This window comes from Oncorhynchus kisutch, linkage group LG3, assembly GCF_002021735.2.
Source record: "Oncorhynchus kisutch isolate 150728-3 linkage group LG3, Okis_V2, whole genome shotgun sequence".
Lineage (NCBI taxonomy): Eukaryota > Metazoa > Chordata > Actinopteri > Salmoniformes > Salmonidae > Oncorhynchus > Oncorhynchus kisutch.
Genome location: NC_034176.2, coordinates 37,746,024 through 37,772,501, shown reverse-complemented (window position 1 = coordinate 37,772,501; position 26,478 = coordinate 37,746,024). Strand labels below are relative to the sequence as shown.

At 41.6% G+C, this 26,478-nt stretch overlaps 2 protein-coding genes across 8 annotated transcripts in view; one reads left to right on the top strand and one right to left on the bottom strand.

Annotated features, from left to right (window-relative positions):
- The first annotated feature begins 6,971 nt into the window (after positions 1 to 6,971).
- LOC109882360 (zinc metalloproteinase-disintegrin-like brevilysin H2a) lies at positions 6,972 to 19,876 on the top strand. 2 transcript variants are annotated; one of them, XM_020474470.2, is made up of 22 exons: positions 6,972 to 7,096; positions 8,283 to 8,368; positions 8,564 to 8,640; positions 8,931 to 9,009; positions 9,112 to 9,188; positions 9,280 to 9,463; positions 9,722 to 9,784; positions 10,033 to 10,104; positions 10,438 to 10,607; positions 11,825 to 11,906; positions 13,080 to 13,213; positions 13,488 to 13,665; positions 14,509 to 14,598; positions 15,081 to 15,276; positions 15,950 to 16,055; positions 16,167 to 16,323; positions 16,449 to 16,535; positions 17,288 to 17,381; positions 17,624 to 17,732; positions 17,893 to 17,980; positions 18,093 to 18,182; positions 18,296 to 19,876. In XM_020474470.2, exons 1-22 carry the CDS (start codon positions 7,039 to 7,041, stop codon positions 18,326 to 18,328), a joined length of 2,310 nt encoding a protein of 769 aa, XP_020330059.1. In that variant the 5' UTR covers positions 6,972 to 7,038; the 3' UTR covers positions 18,329 to 19,876. The 2 variants fall into 2 exon arrangements, with proteins under 2 accessions (XP_020330059.1, XP_020330053.1); XM_020474464.2 differs by having other exon boundaries at positions 18,078 to 18,182.
- Positions 19,877 to 20,146: 270 nt separating this feature from the next.
- ppp3cca (protein phosphatase 3, catalytic subunit, gamma isozyme, a) overlaps positions 20,147 to 26,478 on the bottom strand; it is a 72,626-nt gene continuing 66,294 nt past the window's right edge. For 2 of the 6 annotated variants that reach the window (XM_020474435.2, XM_020474443.2), the window contains exons 13-14: positions 25,468 to 25,494; positions 20,147 to 23,432 (exon numbers count right to left, since the gene is read on the bottom strand). In XM_020474435.2, the coding sequence (XP_020330024.1) occupies positions 23,290 to 23,432; positions 25,468 to 25,494 (170 nt within the window). In that variant the 3' untranslated portion in view covers positions 20,147 to 23,289. The remainder of the gene's footprint in view (positions 23,433 to 25,467; positions 25,495 to 26,478) is intronic. The other 4 variants (XM_031805545.1, XM_031805551.1, XM_020474447.2 and 1 more) reach the window with 2 other exon arrangements.

Below are 26,478 nucleotides of genomic sequence, written 5' to 3'. Positions count from 1 at the left end.
CTCTACCTCTGATCATGGTTGGTTACACTAAGACGGCCACGAGGGCCATGGTGCATCTGTCTTCACATCACTATCCAATCAGACTCTGAACTCCAAAGACACATCAAGGCAACACATGATCAGGTACCTCATTAGGGTCACTGCATGGTCCTAGGGGGTCAAGGTGACATTCCAGACTAGGGCACCATCCCAAATGGCATCCTGTACCCTATATAGTGCACTACTTTGGACAAGAGAACCTGGTCCAAAGTAGTGCACTATGTAGGGAATAGGGTGCCATTTAGGATGCATCCTAGAATTATAGGTGTGAATAGCGTAGGACTGTACCAAATCGGGTCAGAAGTTTAAAAAAAAGTTTTTTTGCTTTGTCTTGCATGGAACACACAAGAACATTAATAGGTATCAGTAAAACTTAATGTCTCTTGATATCGTACAGTTTCAGTTACAACATAATAACCACTAAAACCAGAACAAAAACCGACACATTGTTTCCGTTCTATGTGTATCATTACAGATGTTCCGGTTTTCGATGGAAATGGAATGAGAGCCTGTGACACGACTTTTGCTTATGGATGTTAACAAGGCAACACTCCATCTTAACTTGTCCTCCACATTTACTGGATTGGTTGAACAGTGCAGAGAACCTCCCCCAACATTTATTTTCTTCGCATCAAGACCAGTATGTAGGGGATCTAGTTTCAGGCTTTTCTTTTACACCTGCTTAGTTAGGTTAGGTTACCTGTGACGAACACTGTTGTTGTGTCTTTGAGATCACCTGTGGGTCATGTGCCTTACATACCATCTCCATGGCAATGCAGGGACACGAACAGGAAAGGTGAGGGGGAAGGGATTTCCAACAATACCACACGCTGAGGTGACAACAAGATCAGGTGAATGGGGGAGAGGGAGTAGGAGGGTAGGAGGGCAGGGTGAATGACATCAGCACGTTCGCCTGTGTCACCAATCACCATAGTAATGCAGTCCCACTCACAACTTAGTCAGAATGGTTAGTACATTAGAATGTGGCTTCCTGTCACAGTGGCAAATGGTTTTGGCCATATTGTCCGACCACATCAGAGGGATATGGCATCCCTTTCGTCCCACTTATTATGTAAGTGGTTTTGGATAAGATGTTGGCCAAGTGGGCGGTCACGTGTGTTTGAAAGGCAGAGGATCTGAGATCGAGTACCAGTAAGGACTTTTTTAGGAAGGAAGCTATACTGTTAGGCACGCACAGGAACGCCAGTTACAATAGCGATGGACACAATTACTTGAGTAACAATCAAACTGACAGCATAGGTCCTGCCAAGAACAATTTTATCTTGGATCTGTCCTATTGGCTCTGCCGACCTAACATTGAGCCTACAATCCCATGGGGAGTCGTTTGGACTGGCGCCAGGTGAAGGACAGGAAAGTTCCAGAGGAGAGTGGGAGAGGCTCTGGGAGGGACAGGCTCATTGTTCATCCTGGCTGGAGGACAAGGTCAGAGCAGGCAGACTTGAGGCTGGTGCTCCCTCCCCAGGGCTCAGTCTTGCCGACTCCCCTCTCTCCACCCCATGGCTGGGGCCTCCACACTCTCCGCTCCTGGAGCTCCCTCCCCCTGTCCTCATGACTAGAGCCTCCCAACTCCCTATACTCTCCATTTCCCTCTCCCCACAGCTGGGGCCTTTGACTAGCTCCCTCCTCACTCAGTGGTGTAAAGTCCTTAAGTAAAAATACTTTAAAGTACTACTTAAGTAGTTTTTGATGGTATCTGTACATTACTATTTATATTTTGGACAACTTTTACTTTTACACACTACATTCCTAAAGAAAATAATGTACTTTTTACTCCATACATTTTCCCTGACAGCCAAAAGTACTCATTGCATTTTGAATGCTTAGCAGAACAGAACATTTTTCCAAATTAACACACTTATCAAGAGAACATCCCTGGTCATCCCTGCTTTGTTTGTAAATGATGTCTGAGTGTTGGAGAGTGCCCCTGGCTATCCGTAAATTTAAAAACCAAGACCATTGGGCCGTCTGGTTTGCTTAATATAAGGAATTTGACATTATTAATACTTTTACTTTTAATACTTAAGTATATTTTAACAATTACATTTACTTTTGATACTTAAGTATATTTATAAACAAAAACATTATATATATATTTTCACTCAAGTAGTATTTTACTGGGTGACTCACTTTTACGTGAGTAATTTTCTATTAAGATATCTTCACTTTTACTCAAGTATGACAATTGGGTACCTTTTCTACTACTGGTCATATATGGGCTGGCAGGTAGCCTAGTAGTTAGAGCGTTGGGCCAGTAATGGAAAGGTGGCTAGATCGAATCCCTGAGCTCACAAGGTACAAATCTGTCGTTCTGCCCCTAAACAAGGCAGTTAACCCACTGTTCCTAGGCCGTCATTGTAACTAAGAATTTGTTCTTAAACGATTTGCCTAGTTTAAAAAAAATACACTAAGTGTTTCAGCTGGGAAGAATGCAGATGCCTTTAATCATCTGCTAGTGTCTGTGGTAGCCCCTACCTACTGAGAGCAGCAGAGTATGCTGTGTGCCAAAGGACACATTTGGACTGGGAGCACTGGGCCAAAGGCCCTAGAACCAACAGATTGGCTAAGGGACAACATTACAGCACTTATTTACAGTAACTATCTGCAGACTTTGACGGAAACCCTGGCTAAAGCTTGGGATATCCACATCAGCACTTTCAATGGTCAAGCTAGCGCTTCTGAACTCTAAAGAGTAGGGTTGCCCGGTACTACAAAACAAAACGAATGTGTGGTTTTCATTGGTGTAATGGGAAATTATTATTCATTATTTTCCTGTATGTGATTTACTGTTGATATGGATTGATACGTATTACACATGAACGTATGTGTGGGAAGACGCAGACAGATGCATCCCCCTGGGAGAAGGAAAACAGGAGTTAACCATGTATGTTTACGCACCATATTTAATCAAGTAGTTTTCACTTGTTAGTCTACAAAAATCTGTTGTAATTAAGTACTGATGTTCTACCTTTGACCTGTTTAATTGCCGGTATCAAATGTCTGCCCGTCTTGAATGTTGTGGTTAAAGTTTGACGCCCGACTGGATTCAAGGGAACACTGATAATGTGTCTGTGACACTGTGTGATTCTGTAGGAGCTGATGTTGTGACTTCCTCTCGGGGCTGGTGGGGCTGGTGGATGCTGGTGTTTACAGAACATTTGGTACTGTGCGTTTAATATATAACGATCTTCTCAGAGAAGGATCGTTAGACATTTTCTCGGCTTCTGTTCTGGAGGTGTCTCCCAGTTGCAACTTGTAATAAACCACTTTTTATTTATTTATTGATATTATCAACGACTGCTCTCCTTGTCCACCTGGAAATCCCCTTTACAATCGGGCAACGATCAAAGTGGAGCAAAGCTAGTGTAGAGGAGGTCAAGTTACGTCAGACAATCTACAGCTGTTCTACAGCATAAAGGAAAGTGTGACAAATGTTAGTGTCTGTATTGTTTCTATAAAGAATGAATTAATATGACCAACATTTATTACCATTCTCCACACAAAAATATGATAATTAAAATAAATAGGTCATCCAACCAGACAGTACCTCATATTATACAACCTGCAGTGGGGTGTATTTATTAAAATGCAAATCCTACAAAACACCAAAGAGATTTACACATAGTAATACGTAACAATACTCGAATAATAAAAACAGAAGGATTGACCACAACAGAGCTGTCTTGCGACTGGCCCCGCAGGAAACAGTGTGAGCTCAGAGAGGTTTTATTGTGCTTAGCGTGGCTGCTTGGATGAGGAACTGAGAGCCGACAGCTCGGCCATGGACTAGCCAGGGCCTAGTGCAGGGCCTATGCTGGTTCAAACTGGCCAGCCGGAAAAATAAACCAATCTTGCAGATGACTTAACTCACTACAAGGCAGGGCTTTGGATATCCACCAGCATAGCATCAGTTCTAGAGCCACAACATGGAGAAAGCAGGTCAGAGAGGTACAGCAATATCAGTATCAGCAGCTCACCATACAGAGAGAGACAGGCCGGGAATAACATTCAACCATACCAACAATTATTCTCCCAGCATCTCAAGGATGATTAGAAAGTGCACAAGCTCTCCTGGAATTGTATCATAGAATGACGGATAGTGAGGAAAGAGAAGAACAGAATTAGGTCAAACAGACATGACTCTCCAACTCCACAATGAGACTAATTCTATAAAACCATTCACATGTGTTTAACTCTTTCTAAATTTAGCCGAGAAGACAGGAGGCTTATTGTAAGAGATAGTGTTTTGGAGCAGAATAGACCATGTGTTGTAGTAGGCAACATTATCCCTGCTCTGTTGTTTAAGTCCCACACGTGCAGTCGGCTACTCTAGCCCAGTGGATCATTCCAGTCTAGCATGAACTTTCAATCTCTCAGCTGACTTCTGTTGTTTGCGTTGTTCTGGAGTTCCTCCTTTTCAGCCATCTTGGTCAAGGCTGCATCTTCCAATCTGGTGACATTAGCAAAACTCCATGGTAACCGCCTCTGCAGACCAGCACCACAGACAGACAGACACGAGCGGTGTTTGATAACATCCATTGTAGAATGGACGGATCGACAAATCACATTAGACTGAAAAACATCTACAAAACGTCACCTTGTATCCTCAATAACTCAGTCGCGTTTTGACAAAAGTCATGCTGTCTGACGTAAGACAAAGCACCACAGAGCCTCATTTTTTTTTTACGGCTCAGCCCACAGCATTGTGTTACACAAAAATAACTAGACAGTGAATACAAATGAAGGCTCTACTGAGCTTCAGTCATATCATTAATAATCATGCAAATTCTGTAGGTTATATTAGAAATCCCCTAGTTTCAAAGCTTTAAAGGATGCCTAAGTTATTTATATTGATGCTGTATTCTATTAAGAATTCAACCTGGACCACACATGCAAATGTTTTCTGCAGTGGCAGTTCCTCATTTGTATGGTTCCTCACAGTGACTTTCAGCATCGCAGTCTGCACCAACACGCATTAAACCAAGCAGCAATAAAATACATGCATAGACAGCTCTCGTTTGTCATGATAGCAATAGCATAACACTGCAATCCGTTTTACAGGAGAGGCTTCAGCTTCAAAAGGCAGATTTAACCTCCTTCAGAGACAGGGAATCATGAATCATGCAACATGGTGCGTGTTGGAGAAAGAGTTCCGCATAAAAAGATCCAATCCCAAATTCGAGCATAATCTCCCCGTCTCCCAAAAGTGTCTGAGATTTGTCTGATTTGTCTTTCTTTATTGGTGACATGCATTGTAAATGGTGCATACAAATCCAATTATAAAACAGTGGTGCACAGTCCTGCCACACACTTTCCCTCTGTTATCAAGGACAAAAAAACAAAGAACAGATTGCCATGTCCCTGGCAAGGCTCCAACCACAGAGATGAGCAAACAAACCCAGCCAGCTGTCCTCTTTTTGCCCTGTGCTCATATCTGCCCCGGGCAGGCAGGCAGAGCAGAGAGACAGGCAGAGAGGTAGGGAAGAAGGGAGGTAGGCAGAACAGAGCAGGCAGAGCAGAGCAGAGAAGGCATGCAGAGGCAGGAAGAGCAGAGAGACCGAGAGGTAGGCAGAGCTACAAACTCTCACAGTCTCACGTCAAAATTAGACGTTCATCCATGTTTCTCAAACGTCAAATTTCAAAGTGGTTAAGGTTATGTTTAGGCATGATCTCCTCATTTTTAAGGTTAATCATTCACTCCAAATGGTTATGGTAAGGGCTAAGGTTTGGGACAGGCTTAAAGCAAGAATATGAAAACAACTTTCTATCGCTGGATTTGAACATGCAACCTTTGCTTACACCCATACGCCATCCCTGTCCGCAACGCCAAAACCTACTTGAAGGTAATAGCACTGATGCCCCTAGTTGCTGAATTCCACATCAACTTCCGATGTCCTCAGACATGAACGGACGTCGAATACTGACTTATATCACGGGTGACCTGCCTGGGCAGAGCAGGCAGGCAGGGAGGCAGAGCAGGAAGAAAGGCAGGCAGGGAGGCAGAGAGGCAGGCAGAGCAGGAAGAAAGGCAGGCAGGGAGGCGGAGCAGGAAGAACGGCAGGCAGAGAGGCAGGCAGGGAGGCAGAGCAGGAAGAAAGGCAGGCAGGGAGGCAGAGCAGGAAGAAAGGCAGGCAGAGAGGCAGGCAGGGAGGCAGAGCAGGAAGAAAGGCAGGCAGAGCAGGCAGGCAGGGAGGCAGAGAGGCAGGCAGGGAGGCAGAGAGGCAGGCAGGGAGGCAGAGCAGGAAGAAAGGCAGGCAGAACAGGCAGGCTTCTGAGCTGAGCTCCACTGTGGACTGCAGTGATTTACTTGGGATGAGAGCCTGAGGTATTATGAGGAGAGATTGCCCTCTTGTGGTGCTATATTTTCCTCACCATTTTGTATTTATTTTACTCTCAAAGGTTAGTTTCTCCTAACAGACAAAAACAGCTTACCGGAGGCCAGGACTCACATGAGTAAAATAATATAATAACATTAATATGACTCAGTGATTGGTCAGTGTGGTAAGTGGTGAATATTGCTTACATGTAATTGAAATGTTCTGTTTAAATGTGTACGATGTTTTGAAAAATATACCGAGATAGATACCAAATCAAATGTTATTTGTCATACGCGCCAAATATATATATTCTCATTGTACCCTTAGTCACAACATTACAGAGATTAACTAAGTAAATACATGTGTTCATACAGTACTTTTCACTTTATAGTGCACTACCGGTCAAAAGTAGTGTACTTTATAGGTAATAGGGTGCCATTTGGGAAACACAGGCACTGTATCAAGTTGTGTGTACACTAGCTATGACTAACAGGAAGTGGCCATGAACACCACTGGGCCATGAAAAACAAACTCCATCACTGACAGGCTAGGGCCGCCCAATAAGGTGTGGCCTGTAGATGGTATCACATGAGCATGCAACCAGGTAACCCATTAAGCCCCTCAGACCATCACTTGTGTTTCAGTAGCTGTTTGCACTTCGACAATGACACATACACGTCTATTGTGGATCTTTACCCTAACTGCCTCCCTCAATCTCTCAGGTAAGTCATTGGATACACCCGTCTCCTCACAGCACAATGGCACAGGTTAAGCCCTAGTCAGCCATATTCAAAGGGCACTTTATTCAGACTGGTTGCATTAACAGTACAGTGAGTATATAGATACAGAGAGAAAAATTGCTAAAATGCCATCTGGATTATTATTTTTTTACTGCTATATTGATAGTAAATGTAGCAATTGTATAACAAGGGAACAACATTCCCACCTTTTCATTGTCAATAATTCAATTTTGCCCATATTCTTGATGTTAATAAGCTCACCGGTTAGAGACCAAAAATCAACCAAATCTGCTGAACAGCACTGCAAATAGCTCTATATTCAAAATACTGACTGAAGAAGAATTGTTCAGAGATTAAATTATTTAATCACTTTCTACTGTGTTTTTGCGGTTTAAGTGATTTATTTTTTACTCAGACACCCCCAACCCTTTCAAAACCTCCCACTCCAACAGTCAAGAATCACTGATTTATAGTGATAAATCCTTAGCCAAGTCTCATTCTCAAAGCGACTATTGGGAAACATCACTTTAGTAGTGTTAGTAAGTGTTGACACACCAGGTGCTGTATGGATGGAATGACAAGACAGAGATTATTGCATTATCTGGTAAACTCACACTGATTGTGGTGGACATCGCCCATATGTCAAAACCTTGTGCTGTGGAAGTGTCTGGAAACGAGATGACCAATTTAATTACATAATTCCCAATGTTCCTCTACGGCCCAATCATGGCTCAATGGGCCAAGGTCAAGTACAAATCAAACAGGCCTGACATAGAACAAGAAAGGGTAATGAGGAAAAACTAAAAAAACATCTGTCCATGTGTCAGCCCTTGACAAACACTCTCTAACAAAACAGCACCTAGTATAATGATCATATACGAGGGTCAAACAGCCTGTGTTCATCATGTATCTGAGGTATTCATACTGTAGTTTTATTAGACAATGTGTAAACGTGAATGAAATGCATTGAATATAAGGAAAGCTGGGGTTATACTGCTGTAGTTCAAGGGTAAAACACTGCTATGCTGCCATCTGACTGTTCCTTACCAATGGACCAGTCAATGCCTGAAAACAAGGTTCAGCTTATGACACGTTTAGAATAGAATGGAAACAGACAAAGATGGTCCATTCTTGAACTCTCTCTATCCCTCACGTTCTCTCCCCACAGTGAGTCATGTTCCTCTTGAAGGAGTGAGGGACTATGAGGTAGTCCGACCCATCAGACTACATACTCTGCGGAAAAGAGAAACCGAGGTACATTCGTCTCCTGTTCTTCCTTCCTGCACAGGAGCTGTTTTGCTGTGAAGTACTCTGTAGACCTCAATGCCAACCTATTCTTTGTTAACAATTGTGTTTACTGCTTGTAACAAAGTGGTATAAGAGACCATGTTAATATACTGAGGAGAGATTATATCTATGGTATCAACTAATCCTAATCCTCTCTCTCAGTCATCCAGGCCAGAAACGTTGAAGTATGCAATGAGAGTGGGTGGGAGAGACATTGAGATGCATCTGGAGAAGAATAGGTATGTACTCTGGCAAAAGACTCCTATCTCATTCTCCAAAATGTTGACCTCTCACACGAGTAGGATTATCACATGCTTCTTCTTTCCCCTAAATAAGGAACGGCACTATGTGGAGAACTGTCTTTCCACAGTCTTATCTTAGTTGCCATTTGTAGCCACACACTGCATCCTCAAATATATATTTTTTAAAATACATGAATTTTGTTATCACCTCATGAATTCCTTTGAACATGTAGGTCAGTCTAAGGAAATTATGTAATAAATAACTTAAAAAAAAAAAATCCCCTCAGGGAATTACTCACGAAAGACTATAGTGAGACTTACTACACTGAGGATGGCACACCAGTCACCTCTACGCCTCAGGATATGGTAAGTGATTAGAACATACCCTTGATAGGTAGCCGTAGGCTGTTTATAAGTGTCTTGATTAAGGCCCTTTAACCTCGCCTTCTACTTAATTCTCTTCTCCAGGATCACTGCTACTATCACGGCAGTATTGTGGATGACAGTGAGTCTACGGTCAGCATGAGCACCTGCGATGGACTCAGGCAGGCAGCACTACATTCCTATTAGTCCACAGTGAAACACTATTTCATCCCCTAAATCGATTGTATAATGTCTTATGTGTTTTTATTTTAGTGGATATTTCAGAACGGCCGCCCAAAGGTACCTGATTGAGCCCCTGTCAGGGGGGGATGATGGTGATCACGCAGTGCTAAAATACGAGGACCAGAGCTCCAAGCCTATGCTGTGTGGAGTCACTAATATTACCTGGAACGAAGACTACCCTTCCATTACTAGCAGGAGCCGTTCTCGAGCCTCAGTAAGACATCCAATCCATGAATACGCCCTAGTTAAATATAGTCTGATATTCCCTAACAGGAAATGATGTGTTCTGATGAAGGCCATTGATGGCCGAAACAACACATTTTTTACTTTGCGTGAATAAAACATTGAGTTTTTAGTGGTGAGCGAGCGTTGAGCCTTTTCAATGATGATCCCAATCCTTTATTGGTTGCACCTCAACTCACATTGGTTTAGCGCCCTCCACTTCTAACCACAACGTTTTCCTGTTTACTAGGGTCCATCTATACTTCAACAGCAAAAATATGTTGAGCTTGTCCTCGTTGCAGACAACCGTGAGGTAAGAACTGACAATACACCAGAAACACAAGTGCCTCACCTGTACCCGAATCAACACAATAAACTTCAACATTTCATTCTTATCATTTATTTGGCCAATATTTTTTGACCAAATAATATTTAGGAAAGCAACATAATATCTATAAAATAATGTTAATAATCATATCTAATTGGTGAGCAATGCATCGTGACAGGGTGTCCGTTGTTCTCCTGTGCGCACTAAAACATATCGCATCCATACTGTTTCAGTACAAGAAGATGGAGAGTAATCGGGGAGAGCTGCGTAAGAGGATATTTGAAGTGGTTAACTTTGTCAACATGGTGAGTCAGTCACATGGTGATGCCAGCTTTACATACCTACGAGATCCCCTTACAGCACCGTGTCCCTGTTGGCCTGGTAACCGAATATCAAACACCTTCACATTTAATCAGTTTATCACCACAACTTTTTGATGTTCTGGCTCTGCTTGGACAGTACTTGTTTGCTTCTCTGCCTTATGAAGGTCATTCAACTCAAACCACTCTATGTTTTAATTGCTTTCCGATGAACTGTAATGGTTTCCAGGACACCGATTAGGCCTAGTTCTGCTAAACCACCCCTAATTGTTTTAATGGGGAGAGTTTAACCTAACCATGAAACAAATCTGCCTGCAGGTGTATAAGCCCCTCAACACCTTTATTGCCCTGGTTGGTCTGGAGGTGTGGTCAGACAGTGATAAGATATCAGTGACCGCCCCTGCTGGCGCCACCCTGGACGCCTTTACCACGTGGAGGAACAACGACCTGGTCAAGACTAAGCCCCACGACAACGCACACCTCATCAGGTAAGCCATGACGTACACACCTTATTAGATAGGCCCCAACACAAACCTCATCAGGTAAGCCCCAACTCACACCTCATTGGGTAGGCCTGGACATACACACGTCATCAGGTAGGCCACAACGCAGATCTAATCAGGTAACTATAGGACTCAGCCAAAGAAATGGAATTGTTTGTCTAAATGTCCTCACCTCTATCTCTGACTGGTTTAAGTGTTTCATCTCTGTGAGTCACTCATGGTTGAATATAAGGTAAACAGTGAGTATAAAATAAGAGGCAGATAACATTCACTTTGGACATGAACGCAAGTCCTCCAATGTCTGCCAAACCATGAAATGTTTGGTTTGGGGACACTTTTCACACCACTTCGATACAGCTACGACCGGAAGTGATTTTCGTAGCAGGTTAGGCGATCATTTTTTGCTAACCCTAATTCTCCTAACCTGTTACGAAAAAGGTCACTTCTGTTCGTAGCGGTATCGAAGTGGCTTAAAAATTGTTTTTCTCTTTTAGTGTGTGCTTGTCAGACACCTTTATAGGGTCAGCTGATGGTCACCTGATTAGGCCATCTTGGTTTGGAACATTGTTATTCTTGATAGACTCATATTGAAGAATTCATAACATGGGTATTTGACATCAGGATCATAATCTTCTTTATTCACCAAGTACATTAAAGCAATAAGGCCTGAGGACGGATGGTATACGGCCAATATACCACGGCTTAAGGCTGCTCCATTTTGCTCGACACAATGCGGAGTGCCTGCACACAGCCCTTAGCCGTGGTATATTGGCCATATACCACAAACCCCCGAGGTGCCTAATTGCTATTATAAACTGGTTATCAACGTAATTAGAACAGTAAAAAAATTAAAATAATGGTCATACCCATGGAATACGGTCTGATATACCACAGCTTTCAGCCAAGCAGCATTCAGGGCACGAACCACCCACTACATAATTACACATACCCAGTCCACAGACATCATACAGATACAATATCAGTATTTTGGTGACTGAGGACAAAAGTTTGTGAACAAAAACAGCTGGCAATGTGTCTCTAATATTCAGTTGCTCATCCTGAGTGAAAGTAATCGTCATTCGTCGCATATCCATGAGTAAACAAACAAAAACAACGAATACATAGGCAGCACAAAAACACTGTGGCTGACATGAATACATACGTATGTGGGGTTGACATGTTTCTTGTTCCCTGTGTTTCAGTGGCATTGACTTTGAGGGATCGACGGTGGGTCTGGCCTTTATCGGCACTCTATGTTCAGGTCATTCTGCTGGGGTGGTCCAGGTAAAGTACATTCATTAGGTGTACATTTTGCCTACACAATAAGTTGCCATTATTTGAAATGTGGAAGTAGGATCGTTTTTGCTTGAGGAATTGAAGAAGAAGTCAAATGGGACAATGGAGAGGTTCTACCAAGTATTCAAAATGTGACGTTTACAAAGCAGAAAGGGAAAAGATTGAATTGCAAGATTAACTTCTTTAGAAATAGTTGTGAGAAAAATGGCATGGTAATGAAATGTATTTTACAGTCCCATCTAGCTCAGTTGGTAGAGCATGGTTCTTGGGTTCAATCCCCACAGGAATACAAAAAAGTACAACAAATATATGCACTCACTACTTCATGTCGCTCTGGATAAGAGCATCTGCTAAATGACTCATGTGGAAAAAAATTATGAAAAGTGTAATCATTAGCCCCAGAGAAGTCATTAAAGACTTCTCTGGGTCTAGTTAGGGACCATCAATAAATTACACAATGTAAATGGGACAATATTTTCATGTTGCACAACTTTAGTTGTCTCATTAAATGTTTTCAATATTTGTGAATGAATTTCTACAACTTATAGTTGGTTTGAGTTTTTTAAGTCATTGAAATTTGAAGCTATTGACATCATTTTTATTTCCCATGTACATTGTGTAATTTACTGATGGTCCCTAAATAGCCCGGGATATCGAATGTCATTGGGCATTACGATCGGGTTGCATGCAGCTGCGCTATCAATTGAGGATTATTTCGGTGCTGTGGGCATTCGTGCAGGATTTAAACAAACCCAACCCAAGGGTGGAAAAAAATTGCGAACCCTTTATTCTGTGACACACAATTTTTTCCTAAATCTCAGTTTTGGACGAGACAGATTTTATGAGCAAAAGTATCCTATTTACACTTTGTAGTAAAGATTGACAGTAGAATAAATGTTTCTGACTCATATCAAAGCCACGTAGGAATTTTCAAAAGGAGAAGTTGCTTTTTGCTCTAATCAACCAACATGCAGAACAAGATGTCTAAATCAGAAAAAGGAAGCTCGATTAGATCTTAGCGCATTTTGATAGAATGAGACAGTGACAGTCATTTTATATCAATTTAATCTCTAACCTATTCATCCAGGTTAGTTTCACTGATAGAACATGTCATCAAACACAGTCAATTCTATTTCATGTTAACTATTTACTTCCTTACAGGATCACAACCCCAGGGCCATAGCTGTGGGGGCCACATTGGCCCACGAGATGGGCCACAACCTGGGCATGAACCACGATGACTCCAGTGCCTGTGCTTGTTCTGGGAATAGCTGTGTAATGGCTGGGGCCCTCAGGTAAGGACTGTTATTATGAAAAGTTTCAAGATATATAATGTTGTGACTAGATTGGAATGCTGTCAATGATAAACCATATGATTGATTGTGGTTTACAAGCAAGAGGGAACTTGTATTAAAGAATACTTACAGGCATTGTTTTCTCTGCTCATAACACACACAGAGCAGCCATAGAGTACTAACCCCTTGGACAGCACAGTGGTTTGTGCTACAGTGGTTATATTGAAAGTCAGTAAATGACCTTATGGGTAACTTAACAGTTTTTTTCTTTCAGCTGGGATATCCCAAAGTCATTCAGTAGCTGCAGTAGTTTGAGCTATGACCAGTTCCTGTATAATCGTAACCCTGAGTGCCTACTGAACAAGCCAGACTACCGAAATGTGGAATCAACCCCAGTGTGTGGGAATGGCTTTCTGGAGAGAGGAGAGGAGTGTGATTGTGGCTCCCTGGAGGTGAATTAACCTTCTCATTCTATTCCATCTACCCACCATTTAGATCAACAATGTAGCAATCAAATCAGACAAAAGTTGGTTCTCGTGGAGTTAATACAAGTATGTCAAGTGATTACATTACATTTCTGGGAATAACATTTCAGATTTACGTGCGTGATCTTGCCTGTTTTCCTTAGCTAGGGGCAAAATGGAGAATGCCTTTAACAAGCACAGGCCTATCCTGATATATATATATATATATATCCACCACCACCAGCCTTAGAAAATGTACATATTTACTAACATAGCAGTAATGCAATGATAAGATTCACTAGATGATTCACATTTCCAGACATTGCAGTCTATACATTTCCACATATAGTACGATATTCACGGCTATATGGTGATCTGGTAAAGGACATTTTGAAAGTAACAATCAATGAACATCTGTTTACATTCCAGTCAGAGGGAGTTAAGTGTGCAGAGCAGTTCATTCACGTTAATCTGTCCAGACCTGTTAAGTCAGTCGTATAAGATACCATGTTTTTGTGTAACTATCTTGCTAAACTACACCTCTCCTGCCAAGTCGTGTTTGTATCAGATGCTTGTAATTCCTATTCATAGCCTACTGGGGTACAATGTTTGTTTTAGTTAGTTAGCGTGTCTTACTGTGGTATAATACTCTAGAGGTAAACATGGAGTGGGGAAACCAAGTTATCTAGTTAAAGCCTACACATACATAGTGGCTTGACTTTGAGACAACTTACACACTGGATGGACGTACATTATGTTCTCATTCCTTAATAACTTTCTGATCCCCCTCATAGCATCATCATAATGACATGTAGGATGTTGATGTTATAGGAGTGTACAAACCCTTGCTGTAATGCCACCAGCTGCACACTGACCAAAGGCTCAGAGTGTGCTGCAGGAGAGTGCTGTGAAGACTGTAAGGTGAGACCCGACCACATAGCCACCATGCCTCTCCGTCTGCTCTAGACATCCGGATGTGTTCCTTTGATTCTTACAGCCCTCTCGAGAACATGCAGCAGACACGTATAACTATGTCAAAGGCTTTTTATGACTCGAAGTGCATTGAAGACATTTCACTTGCATTCCTTTATTTGATCAAACTTAAAAAAGAATGGAATTAGTGGAAGCAGAATATTTTCCATGTCATCACTTGAAAACAAATCCTCTTGAATGCGTATTTTGTTTAGAACTAGTCTGGCAAAAGCAACTCGCGGTGTACACGTGGATCTGCGCGTCAGTCAGACTAAATTAATCTTCTATTTCGGCAATCGGAGTGGATTCAGAGTACAGATGCAGCTTCACATCTCCTTCACCAAGCTAATAGACTATACATTCTATACTCATGACTGTCGGGAGACTAACAAGCTAGTGATAGTGAACATAGCAACAACCACTCTCCACAGATCATGGCCTCGTCCACAGAGTGCAGAAGGAAACATGACGACTGTGACCTAGCGGAGTACTGCACAGGGAATTCAGCCGTCTGTCCTGAGGACGTCTTCTCTGTCAATGGGATCTCCTGTGACAGAGGGAGGGGCTACTGCCGCAACGGCCAGTGTCCACAGCATCATGACCAGTGTGTGAAAATGTATGGCCCATGTAAGTGTGAAAGCATTTCCCTGTCTCGTCATCACGGAGTCACCTCTCATTAGATCAGGTGATGGAGGTAGCTAGCTCTTCTGGTCTTTTTTTAAAGATACATTTTCTGTCATGAAATGGTCAAGTCAAGTGTATTCTAATGCTAATGTTTAAAGTCTGGAAAAAATTGTAACTTTTGTTGTTGCAGCCTTTTTGACACCTGGTGGTTCAGCCCAGAAGGGAAACACGAGCGTGGTCGTATCAGCAGATACTGCACCAATTTGATTCAAACTCTATTTACATGCTATTTAAATTTGACCAATTATAAAAATGCTTCTTCAATGCCGGATGTCATGCGCAACCATGCCCTGGTGTCTCTTGCTACATTTGCTGCTGTAACTAGCTGTTACTCGCTATGTTTGCGGTTTCTGATATCCCACCACCACCCCAGCCTCCACCTGTGGGTTCTGTTTCTTCCATCGGTGTATCTGATATATATCGTGCTCACTGCCTGTAGTTATATTATCATCTTCATATGACGCTTCGCTCTGGCAGATACCCTGAAGGAGCAGAACCCTAACGCCAAGACTATGCGTTGTAATATGTTCTAATATATGGTTAAACGTACACGTGGTGTTTCCTTGCTGAACTACTCTAATGCATTGTGTAACATTGGGTGTTATTCCCTCCTCAGCTGCTGAAAAGGCAACAACGTACTGCTATAACCAGAACACCAGAGGACTGTACTATGCCTACTGCAGACGGCCTTCACAGGACCAGTTCATCCCCTGCCAGAGCCAGTGAGGCCTAACGAGCAATACCATGTTATTTCAATAGGCTGCTTTTACTACTCAGATTGTGGTGTTGCTTATTTAAGCGGCATGTCACTGATATGACGCTCTCCTCTGTAGAGATGTGCAGTGCGGGAAACTCTTCTGCAAGAACGGTAATGATGACCCCAACTATGGTCGCATGGTGAAATTCTCCGACTGCAAAGCCACATTCTACGGTGATCACACCAGTGACTTTGGACAGGTGAACACGGGGACCAAGTGTAATGATGGGAAGGTAAGGTTACTTTTGTCTGTTGCTACTGGGGCTACCTCTAGTTTTTAGAAATGAAATCAAATTGAATGTGTACCGTGTTATTTTCTCATTTATTCTTGTGCCCATTCCTGTCTTCTATTCTAAAGGTGTGCAGCGAGAACGAGTGTGTGGATCTTGAGACAGCCTACGGACCCAAAGCCACCAACTGCTCAGCACGGTGCAAAGGACATGCTGTGAGTACAGCACCCCGTCGCTGGTTTGGTATTTGTGATCTCAGGAAGAAACACTGCTAATAAGGAGCATAGGCCATTGACAAATGTTCTCCATCTCATTCGGTTTGAGGCAAGATTTTCCAGGCCTCACCAGTTGAGGCTGCTTTTTGTCATCTCTGCTTGGACGTCTCTCCTCCAAGTGTTTCTTGGTTGCGCTTTCTTTTTGGTGAAAAAGCCAAACTAATTTTGAATTACATACCTGCTGTAGGAAAAGGATAATATTTTCTTTCTAATGTCAATTTTTAAATTCTCAACTCCAAATATTGAGCAAATTACACTCATTGGAGCCAATTGCACTCACTGGATTATTTGACATAGGCTTTGAAAACGCACCATTACGGCAATTTGCTGCTGGTAAGCTTTCTTGACTTGGACATACATTTTTGCCAACACATGGCTAACCTTTGTTTAACCAGCTAAACAGCTGCTCTTAGCAAAAATGTGTTTGGGGTTACCTTTCATGCTGATAGGCTGTTAGAATTTATACTTCCTCTAAAAAAAATGTATGTGGGAAGGTCAAAAATAACGAAACTATCTACCAAATCTATTCATTTTAAAATTGTGATTACTTCGTCTTTCCATTATCATTCACCTTTTTGTTAATGTATTATGGGGTTGCCGGGTTTGCCTGGGAGGGGGTTCCCTAGGCAAGTAAAGGTTGAAGACCCCTGCCTTTATTATAATGTATGCGTTTCTGTGTTGTGACACTGCAGGTGTGTAATCACAGAATGGAGTGCCAGTGTGAACCTGGATGGTCACTTCCAGGCTGTGATACAAAGGATGGAAGCTTCACGGGCCTCTCCAGAGGTAGGCCCCTAACAACATAAATCTGAAAATCGTGTTAAAAAAACAGTTTCAATTGATACAAGATTTAAGCCTTTACTTTATTTACATGTTACTCCAATATTGCTAGAGTAATTAGTGTTACTACAGGAATTTGAGCATCTTTATGTATAGTTTTGCCAATAGGTTTGGTCTGTTTTCATTGTATTCAACTTCTGTATAGACCTTTCCTTAACCTTGCCAACCTCTCTTATGTGTGATTGTAGAAGGAGTGATTGGCATTGCAGTGACAGTCTCTCTGCTGCTTCTGGCTGCTATTGCTGGGGCAGTGGCTGTGTTTCTAAAGAAGAGACGACAGTCCCCCACTCTGCCTAGGTTAGTCCACCACGTGGGGCATATATAAACATTCACTGCTAAGAGAATTCTTTGATATATTAAGATGTACTCAATTGTCAGGTCTCCATTGTAAAATATGTATTCTGACATCATTGGGACTTCCTGGATAAAAATACAAATCTGTCTGCCCATCCACCAGCCACCATACCCAGAAGAAAATCCATGACGTGGACAACCACATCCATAAACTGCCAATTCCCAGCCAAAATAAAGCTATGCCACAGCAGGTAACGAAATACCTTTTGATTTATACAGTATCATCTCAATGTTGGTCTTGGTTGATAAGGTTCTTGTGTCCGTGCTCTGTTGCCTATTTATGAATAGCTTTACTATTTCCAGCCCAAGCGACCAAAAGTAGCTCCGCCCCCACCCCCTCCAGCTGCTAACCAATCACAAGTCCCGGTCTATGACTTCAGGGCCGCACGACAGGTAAGAGACTATTAGCATAATTTTAGATATTACAATGGCACATAGGTGAATTAATCCATTTAGATATGAATGGGAATAACATTTAGTATTAAGTAAATATTACTTTCTCTCAGGCTCTGAGACCACCACCACCACCACGTGTCTGATGCCAACATCTAAAGGAGAAGAGTGGAAACATGAGGATCTCAACCCTTACCAAGACCTCAAATGCAGGGCCACAACTGCTAGGCCAGCCAGTGCACAGTCAGTCCAGAGACCTCACTTCTTTGGGATAATTTTACAGAACCCTAGACTAGAGACAAGTTGGCTCTGCCACCACTTCTGAAAAAGCCTGGTCCCAGATCTCTTTGTGCTCTGGCCAACTCCATTGCTCAGTGTTTGGCATGACAACGAGTGACAAGGAATTGGCATGATGGCACAAACAGACTGGCACTCAGGCTACCTATGAAGCCCAAGGAATGTGTTTGTGCCAATGATGTGCATGATGGGTAAACTCAGTATAGTCACAAATATGGAAAGGACTGAGGAGTCCTCTTTACAAGGAACGTCTTAAAAAATGACACTTTTTAGTATTCATTTTCTACCTGTAATTTATTTGTCACTGCCATGTCAGGGAGTGAGTGTTCAGTATGTGATAATATGCCATTTATTTTCATACTATTACATTTATCAATGGTGACTGTATATTCCTGACTTTGGCTGAGTGCTGAGTCTACAGTAAATATTTTTTATTAATTCAAAGATTTACTGAGCACAGCCATTGCTGACTAAAGTTCTGTATAAAAAAAAATACATGCTCAATACTGATAAAGTAACTCAATTTTAGATTTAGGAATTCTAGTGAGCAAGAATTTAAATATTTTTTAAATATTTTTTTCTATTTTTTTATAGAACATTCTTAAATTCTGAGAATACAACTGCAAAACTATTCAGACCCCTTGGATTTTGTCACAAAGTGGGATTCAAATTGATTTGTCATTTTGGCAATCAACACAAAATACACAGTCAAAGGCAAGTATTTTTTAAAGATGAATAAAAATGTAACTAAAATAGTCGTTGCACAATTATTCAGCTCCCTGAGTCACTACATGGTAGAAACACATTTGGCATAGATTACAGCTGTCAGTCTTCTTGGGGAAGTCAAATCTTTACACACCTGGATGACTATGTATCTGGGTGATTTAATACATAATCCACAGTATTATATTAACCATGTTTAAAAGAGATATTCAATGTCTGGTAGATGGGTAACTAACAAATCAATCACTGCCCTTCTTTAAAGCTTTCCAAAAGCTCCCTGGTCTCTGTAGTTGAATCTGTGCTTGAAATTCAATAATTGACTGAGGGAGCTGAAAATGTATGTATGGGGGGGACTGAGGAAGGGTTAGTCATTCCAAAATCATGTCAACCCCTATTTGTTACCCCTATTTCCTGAACTAATTTAGGCTTGACTAAACAAAGGGGCTGAATACTTATGCAACAATATATTTAGTACTGAATGTATTAAAAGAAAGTGAAAGCCAAGGGTTCTGAATACTTTTGCAAGGCACTGTATCTGTGTGTGAACGTGTCTGATTTGCTATTACAGTATACCATTACTTGAACAGCCTTTTCTGTAATCACAATCTCTCTCTCGGATTGTAAAAAGATGCCACCTGATTAACATGTCAGGCATAAAATGCTTTTATTTTTGACATGACTGTCCTGCTTATGTCGAACTTTGACATTTATAAACAACTATTCGGCTCGCAACATTTTAGACACTGAAGTCTACCAGAGGACATGCATCCACCCATTCAACCAGACGTGTAGAGAATAGATTAGCAACATGTAGTATAATTCAGATCAAGAGATACCTAGAATGTAGGCCTAACACGAGCAACTGAAGCGAGAAGGTATCTGGCACACTGTCCTCAAACCTGCAGAGCTAAAAACTCCAGACAGCCACGACAGGGAGAACAAGAAACATTGCATTTAAATTTTATTTTTTTAAGTGATACATCTACATAGATTTCATGGCCTTGCATGACAAGCACTGGACTTATTTTTCCTCACCCTTTTTTTACAGCTATTAAGAGACTTTAATTACAAATATTTTTGTACATTCGAGATATGTTTAGAAACTGACAAGAGGTGAGAAATACGGCCCTCCTACGGGGCCTGTACATCCCCTAACTCGGAGCACAATACAGGGAAGAGAAACAAATCACATTTTTAAATAAAAAACAAAAGTATCTGGGCCATGACACAACTCAGATAAACCTGACCCATGTTGAGTTGAAACAGGCGCCAAGATCTCTCCATGACCACTGCTGAACACAAGAATGGGACATTCTGATTTCCCTTCTCCTCACCAGTCACACACAGGTGTTGGCGTGTGTTTTGGTAGTGGCATGGCACATTGAATGCAACTCGTTTAAAAGCCTTACAATATATATATTATAAAAGGGAAAATTCACATGAGAATAAAAATCTTAAAAGCTCTTCTTGAATGATAAAACACAATAGAATAACTACATGTGGCGCGACGGGAGGAGTGTCAGACAAGCAGTTGTAGCCCCCAAAAATCTAGGGCTAAAACTAAGCACCGGTTCATTAAGTCACAAGTCCTAAAGAATCAAGTCAAACCTTAAAGGGTTGAGAGCGGGTGTTATAAAAGTAGTGTCAGTTCCTGCCATGGAGGGTCAGTTCCTGCCATGGAGGAACAATTACTATGTATATGTTAAGACCATATAATACTCACAATCAAATTAATTCAGAAGAACCATCAGACATTACTACATGATCAATGTAGAGACACTGTAGGTCCACAGCTTTGATTCTACCACAGATAGTGAAAACTGTCATAGGGGGAGATAACTCATAGGATGGACAAAGAGCCACTAAAAAGAATGGAAATTCCGATAACATCAATCTTCACAGCGTCTCACTGGATGACTCAATCCACTCCTCTTCGGGGTACTGCTTTCCTCAAACTGCTAGCAACTAAAACATTGAATTGGAGCCAATTTGGAGGCCAGCTTTCCCTTACGTTTCCAACATTGGAGTCATTTGAACGCATCTGCATCAAATCAACAGTAGATGGAGACATTGACACAGCTTTTGTCAAGAAACGCCCCAAATATTTCCTTTATGTAGCGTTGACAAGGAAAGCAATATGAAATCAAATTAAGCGTCATTATTATTTCAACAGAGATTTTTTTTAAATCTTAAAACATAAAATAATGAACACGAAGAAGCTTCAGTTCATTTTGGGACATATCTGTGGCGTTACCATTTGCTCCATGGGAAAGATTTCTCCACCATCTTGTCACGGAGGGCATTGAGAAGACACCACTGGTTGTTCTTCCCTTGTGTTTAGTATGTTTCTTCACCATGAGGACTTTCTTCCTTCCACATTCAGCACATCACTCAAGAATAGTAGGCCGCTCCCTGCTCAATGTCCCAGAAAAGCTAACCAAATGGGGGCACCACACACCCAAGGTACCGGTGGCTGTCTTCAATACATACTGTCGGCCTATATCCCTTTTGAATCAAACTTTGCCTTTGCAGAATATCTACACCGAGTGTACAAAACATTAAGAACACCTGCTCTTTCCATTACATAAACTGACCAGGTGAATGCCATGATCCCTTATTGACGTCACTTGTAAATCCACTTCAAATTAGTGTAGATGAAGGGGAGGAGACAGGTTAAAGGAGGATTTTTAAGCCTCGAGACAACGGAGACATGGATTGAACAGAGTATGGTAATAGGTGCCAAGCGCACCGGCTTGAGTGGGTCAAGAACTGCAACACTGCTGGGTTTTTCATGCTCAACTGTTTCCCGTGTGTATCAACAATGATCCACCACCCAAAGGACATCCAGCTAACTTGACACAACTGTGGGAAGCATTGGGGTCAACATGGGCCTGCATCCCTGTGGAACGCTTTCAACACCTTGTAGAGTCCATGCCCCGACGAATTGATGCTGCTTTGAGGGCAAAAGGGGGTGCAACTCGATATTAGGAAGGTGTTCCTAATGTTTTGTACACACAGTGTATATATTATATAAACCCCCCCCAACTGACCTCAGTTAAACACACTAAGTAACAGTTGGTTAGTGACAGCTTGCAAACAACAACTATCAAAAAACTATTTAGAACACCTAGCACTAGAAAAATGAATCACCGCCCATTGATACATCACATCAATGATCGTAGCAAACTAGGATCGATTCTGTCATGGTCTTTTTTTCATTCTTTGACATTATCATTTGGAAATTCTGTGCAGTTTCTCAAGGATTGACTAAAGGCTGTCAAATTAAATCCTGTTTAACCTAACTATAAAATATAGGAGCAACAAGTTGACCCAAAGCAGCATAAATAGCATTCAGTGGTTTCAAGGTTTTTACCAAAGAAATTGGATGAAAGAACAAAACAGTTCTACTGAACTTCTGCTGGAGGTATAAAATAATCTTCTGCAATGGTGTCAAATCGTTCCCTTCATTATTTTCTCTCTACTTAACACACATATATTTTTTTAAATGGACAACGTGTATGAGAGCACACAAACTGTAGATATCTGTAGATTCAGTCAACTTTCCCTTGCAAAGCACATAAAATAACAGTAGAAACACTTGCATTGACTAATAAAGGATAAGGTCTCCTTTACTAGCTACCTCAATCCTCAACTCAAATTTACAAAATGGTCTTTATCTTTGACATTTACCATAGTTATATGCTTATTTGAACATCTTAGAAATGTATGTGTTCATTCAATTGTAGCATTACATAATATACCTAATATTATTAATTTAATAAATAAAATTGTTTTTTTGTTTATTTTCATGGTTGTACTCTGTGGTGGCTGAAACCATTCTCCCAGTGTGGTGGTGTCTTCCCTACCTACATGTCCTGTGCTTGTCCAACTATAGGCCAGCTGGGTGAAGAGTCACAATGGGACAGAGAGATAGATAGATAGATAGAGATAGAGAGAGAGAGAGAGAGAGAGCGAGAGCGAGAATGAGGGAGATAGAAAACAGAGAGCGAGAGAAGATAGTTTTGGTGTATGAGACAGGGCCATGGCCTGTGTCTGGTGAGGATGAGAGGGGGGTCACTCTCCGGGCCTAGTCTGTGCCATTCTTGGGGGCATTTGGGTTGACCGGCTGCTGGCCATCCTTGCGTGGAGGCATCCTCTCGTTGACTTTGTCCAGGCTCTGCGCCTCCGCAAAGTCCTTGATCTTCCTCGTGGGAGAGAAGCCTTGAATAGCTAGAAGGAAGAGGAGAGGGCAAATTAGAAATCAAAGGAAAAAAATGGTTTGAATGCTTCAACTTGAAAAGTTTGTGAAAAATATTTAGCCATCTCTTTTAAGGATCTGCAATAAGGATCTTCAGGTAAAAACTGCAAAATTAACCTATTTGTTTTGCCTTTATTGTATGTCCTTAGTAAACTCCAGGTTCTTATGCTTACAAATGCAGGTAATAGCTGACCATCCTTAGACAAACAGTGCAGACATACAACAGCTGTACGTACGGTGAATACACAGTCCTAGTACTGTTGACAAAACCACAGAACAAGCTACAGTACAACACCTCACAGTGAATGTGGGACTTACTGTAAAAATCCAAGTGCCAAGTAAAAACCACAAAGAAAACATGGGCAAACGAGAGATATACTGTAAGTAACTATTCAACAACAACAAAATCGATAAGGCAAACATTTAGAATAAGAGGAAAATATGGACGTTTTACAGTTGACAATAGGAGAATGTGATCAATGACACTACACTCATAGAAAACAGATCTGCAATTTTAAATAACATCTTAAGTTAGTTGGTTTGTTAATGAGAAATGTATCATTGCAAGGCAAACATTAGTTGTAGTTGAAGGTGCAACTATGCAGAAATCTGAAATTGCTAAAATTCTAATAGTCGCCTAATTTCCGTTTGGTGGCAAAACAAGCAAGTATATTGTAGAGAATCATTGTACCATCTGAACTGTTGTGAAATATCTCTTCCATAAACAAAAATATAGTATTTTCAGCTGATGTACAAAACCGAAGGTAAAACACGCAAAAAAAATAATAATCTGGAAGCCTAGATATAGGTCACCTAGAACAGATCTACCGCTTCTTAGACTTGCTTTCAATGACAGATCCATAACTCACATTTTTATGTGAATTTGGTCAACTTTCCCAAAAAGTTACATATTGCAGCTTTAATAGGTGGCTATAAATCAGGGGTCTCCCCAATCCGGCCCGCGGGTGGTTTGAGTAAAAGAATGACAATAATTTAACTACATTCATACAGTTTCTTGACCATGTCCAGCTCGCTAATAATCACCTAAATGAAAGTCAGAAAGTCAGGGAGCATCGGAAATTCTAAAATCCATGGCTAGAGGACTTTCTTCAGAAAATTTTGACAGAGAGGAAATAAACTTTCAGTGCGGCCCTCCGGAACCTCGTTGAAGACCGAATGTGGGCCCCGGGCCAAGATGAGTTTGACACCCCTGCTATTAAACATGCTCTGACATCAACAAAATATATTTGGACAGAAACCAAACTACCTATTACTACTCCAAATGTGTATGCGATCAAAGAGTGTATCTGAATGCTAGAACAGTAACATGCCAACAGAAGCAGACAGTGACAGAGTAGCAACAGCCAAGCAGCGTAACAGGATTAGACCCTGAATATATCCCTGGATAGCCAGGAGGAGGAAGGAGGTGCTCCCTAGGCTAGCAGAGTCTTAGCTGGCTTTGCTCAGGGACGAGCTGCCTGCAGCAGTGGCAAGGAATCTAGCTCCCACCCATGTGACCTCTGCCTACAGCTGTTTGTTAACAAGTCTCTGTTTCTCAACATGTCACTGTTAGGCCAAATGCCTGACTCTCTGTATCGGTATCTATATCTATAGCCTATCTGTGAAGATTGTGTTTAGGCTTTGCCCTTATGTTATCAATGGTCAACATAGTGTAATTAGGACCCAGGAACAATGTAACTATACAGTGCCTGTTGAGGTTCAAGCTAAAGTCCTTCCTACCAAATGGAGTGCCCACTGTATTTGAGTCCTATCATGCATGTACAGTAGTAGCAGGAACTGGTAATGCAAGAGCAGCAATTTTGCAAAGTGAAGTACACCAATCCATGGCAAAACTCACAAATCACACACACACACAGTGAATGTACAACAATAACAAAATGATCATTTAAAAAAGGGACAACAGGGGTGCATAGAGAATGAGGGCCCTGTTGGAAGGGTTAAAAGTAACAACACACTGAGGGAGGGATCCGGGGACCGCTTGCGTACCTTTTGCCTCCGCTGCCTCAGCGGCGGCTATGTAAATGTGAGTAGTGGTGAGAGGAGAAAAGTGAGTCATCAATGCAGAGAACCAGAGATCATCAACCACAGAACAGACAGTCCGAATCATCCAAAACAACCAATCATAGACGAGATCCCCCCCATTATCAACATCACGATCAGAGAAAACACAGGCAGGCAGGAGAAAAACATCCCTGACAAACATAGGCGGTATAATAATAATTATAATAATATAGAATTAGGTTGCGCTTACAGTGTATTCGGAAAGTATTCAGACCTTGACTTTTTCCACATTTTGTTACGTTACAGCCTTGTTCTAAAATTGATTGAATATTTTTTCCCCCTCAATCTATACACGTAATATCCCATAACGACAAAGTAAAAACAAGTTATTAGAAAATTTAGCAAAAAACAAAATGATATATTACATTCACAGAAGTATTCAGACCCTTTACTCTGTACTTTGTTGAAGCACCTTTGGCAGCGATTACACCCAAGTCTTCTTGAGTATGACGCTGCAAGCTTGGCACACCTGTATTTGGTGAGTTTTTCCAATTCTTCTCTGCAGATCCTCTCAAGCTCTGTCAGGTGTTTGATGTTTGATTGGGTTCAAGTCTGGGCTCTGGCTGGGCAATTCAGAGACATGTCCCAAAGCCACCCCTGCGTAGTCTTGGCTGTGTGCTTTGGGTCATTGTCCTGTTGGAAGGTGAACCTTCGCCCCAGTCTGAGTCCCTGAGCACTCTAGAGCAGGTTTTCATCAAGGATCTCTCTGTACTTTGCTCCGTATATATTTTCCTTGATCCTGACGAGTTTCTCAGTCCCTGTGGCTGAAACACATCCCCACAGAATGATGCTGCCACCATGCTTCACTGTAGGGATGGTGCCAGGTGTCCTAAAGACGTGACGCTTGGCATTCAGGCCAATCTTGGTTTCATCAGACCAGAGAATCTTGTTTCTCATGGTCTGAGAGTCTTTAGGTGCCCTTTGGCAAACTCCAAG

Coding starts and splice junctions, on each gene's coding strand:
- LOC109882360 (XM_020474464.2), top strand. CDS start 7,039: ATGACACATACACGTCTATTGTGGATCTTTACCCTAACTGCCTCCCTC. Junction 9,010..9,111: donor CCTCTACGCCTCAGGATATG/GTAAGTGATTAG, acceptor TCTCTTCTCCAG/GATCACTGCTACTATCACGG. Junction 10,105..10,437: donor TGGTTAACTTTGTCAACATG/GTGAGTCAGTCA, acceptor ATCTGCCTGCAG/GTGTATAAGCCCCTCAACAC.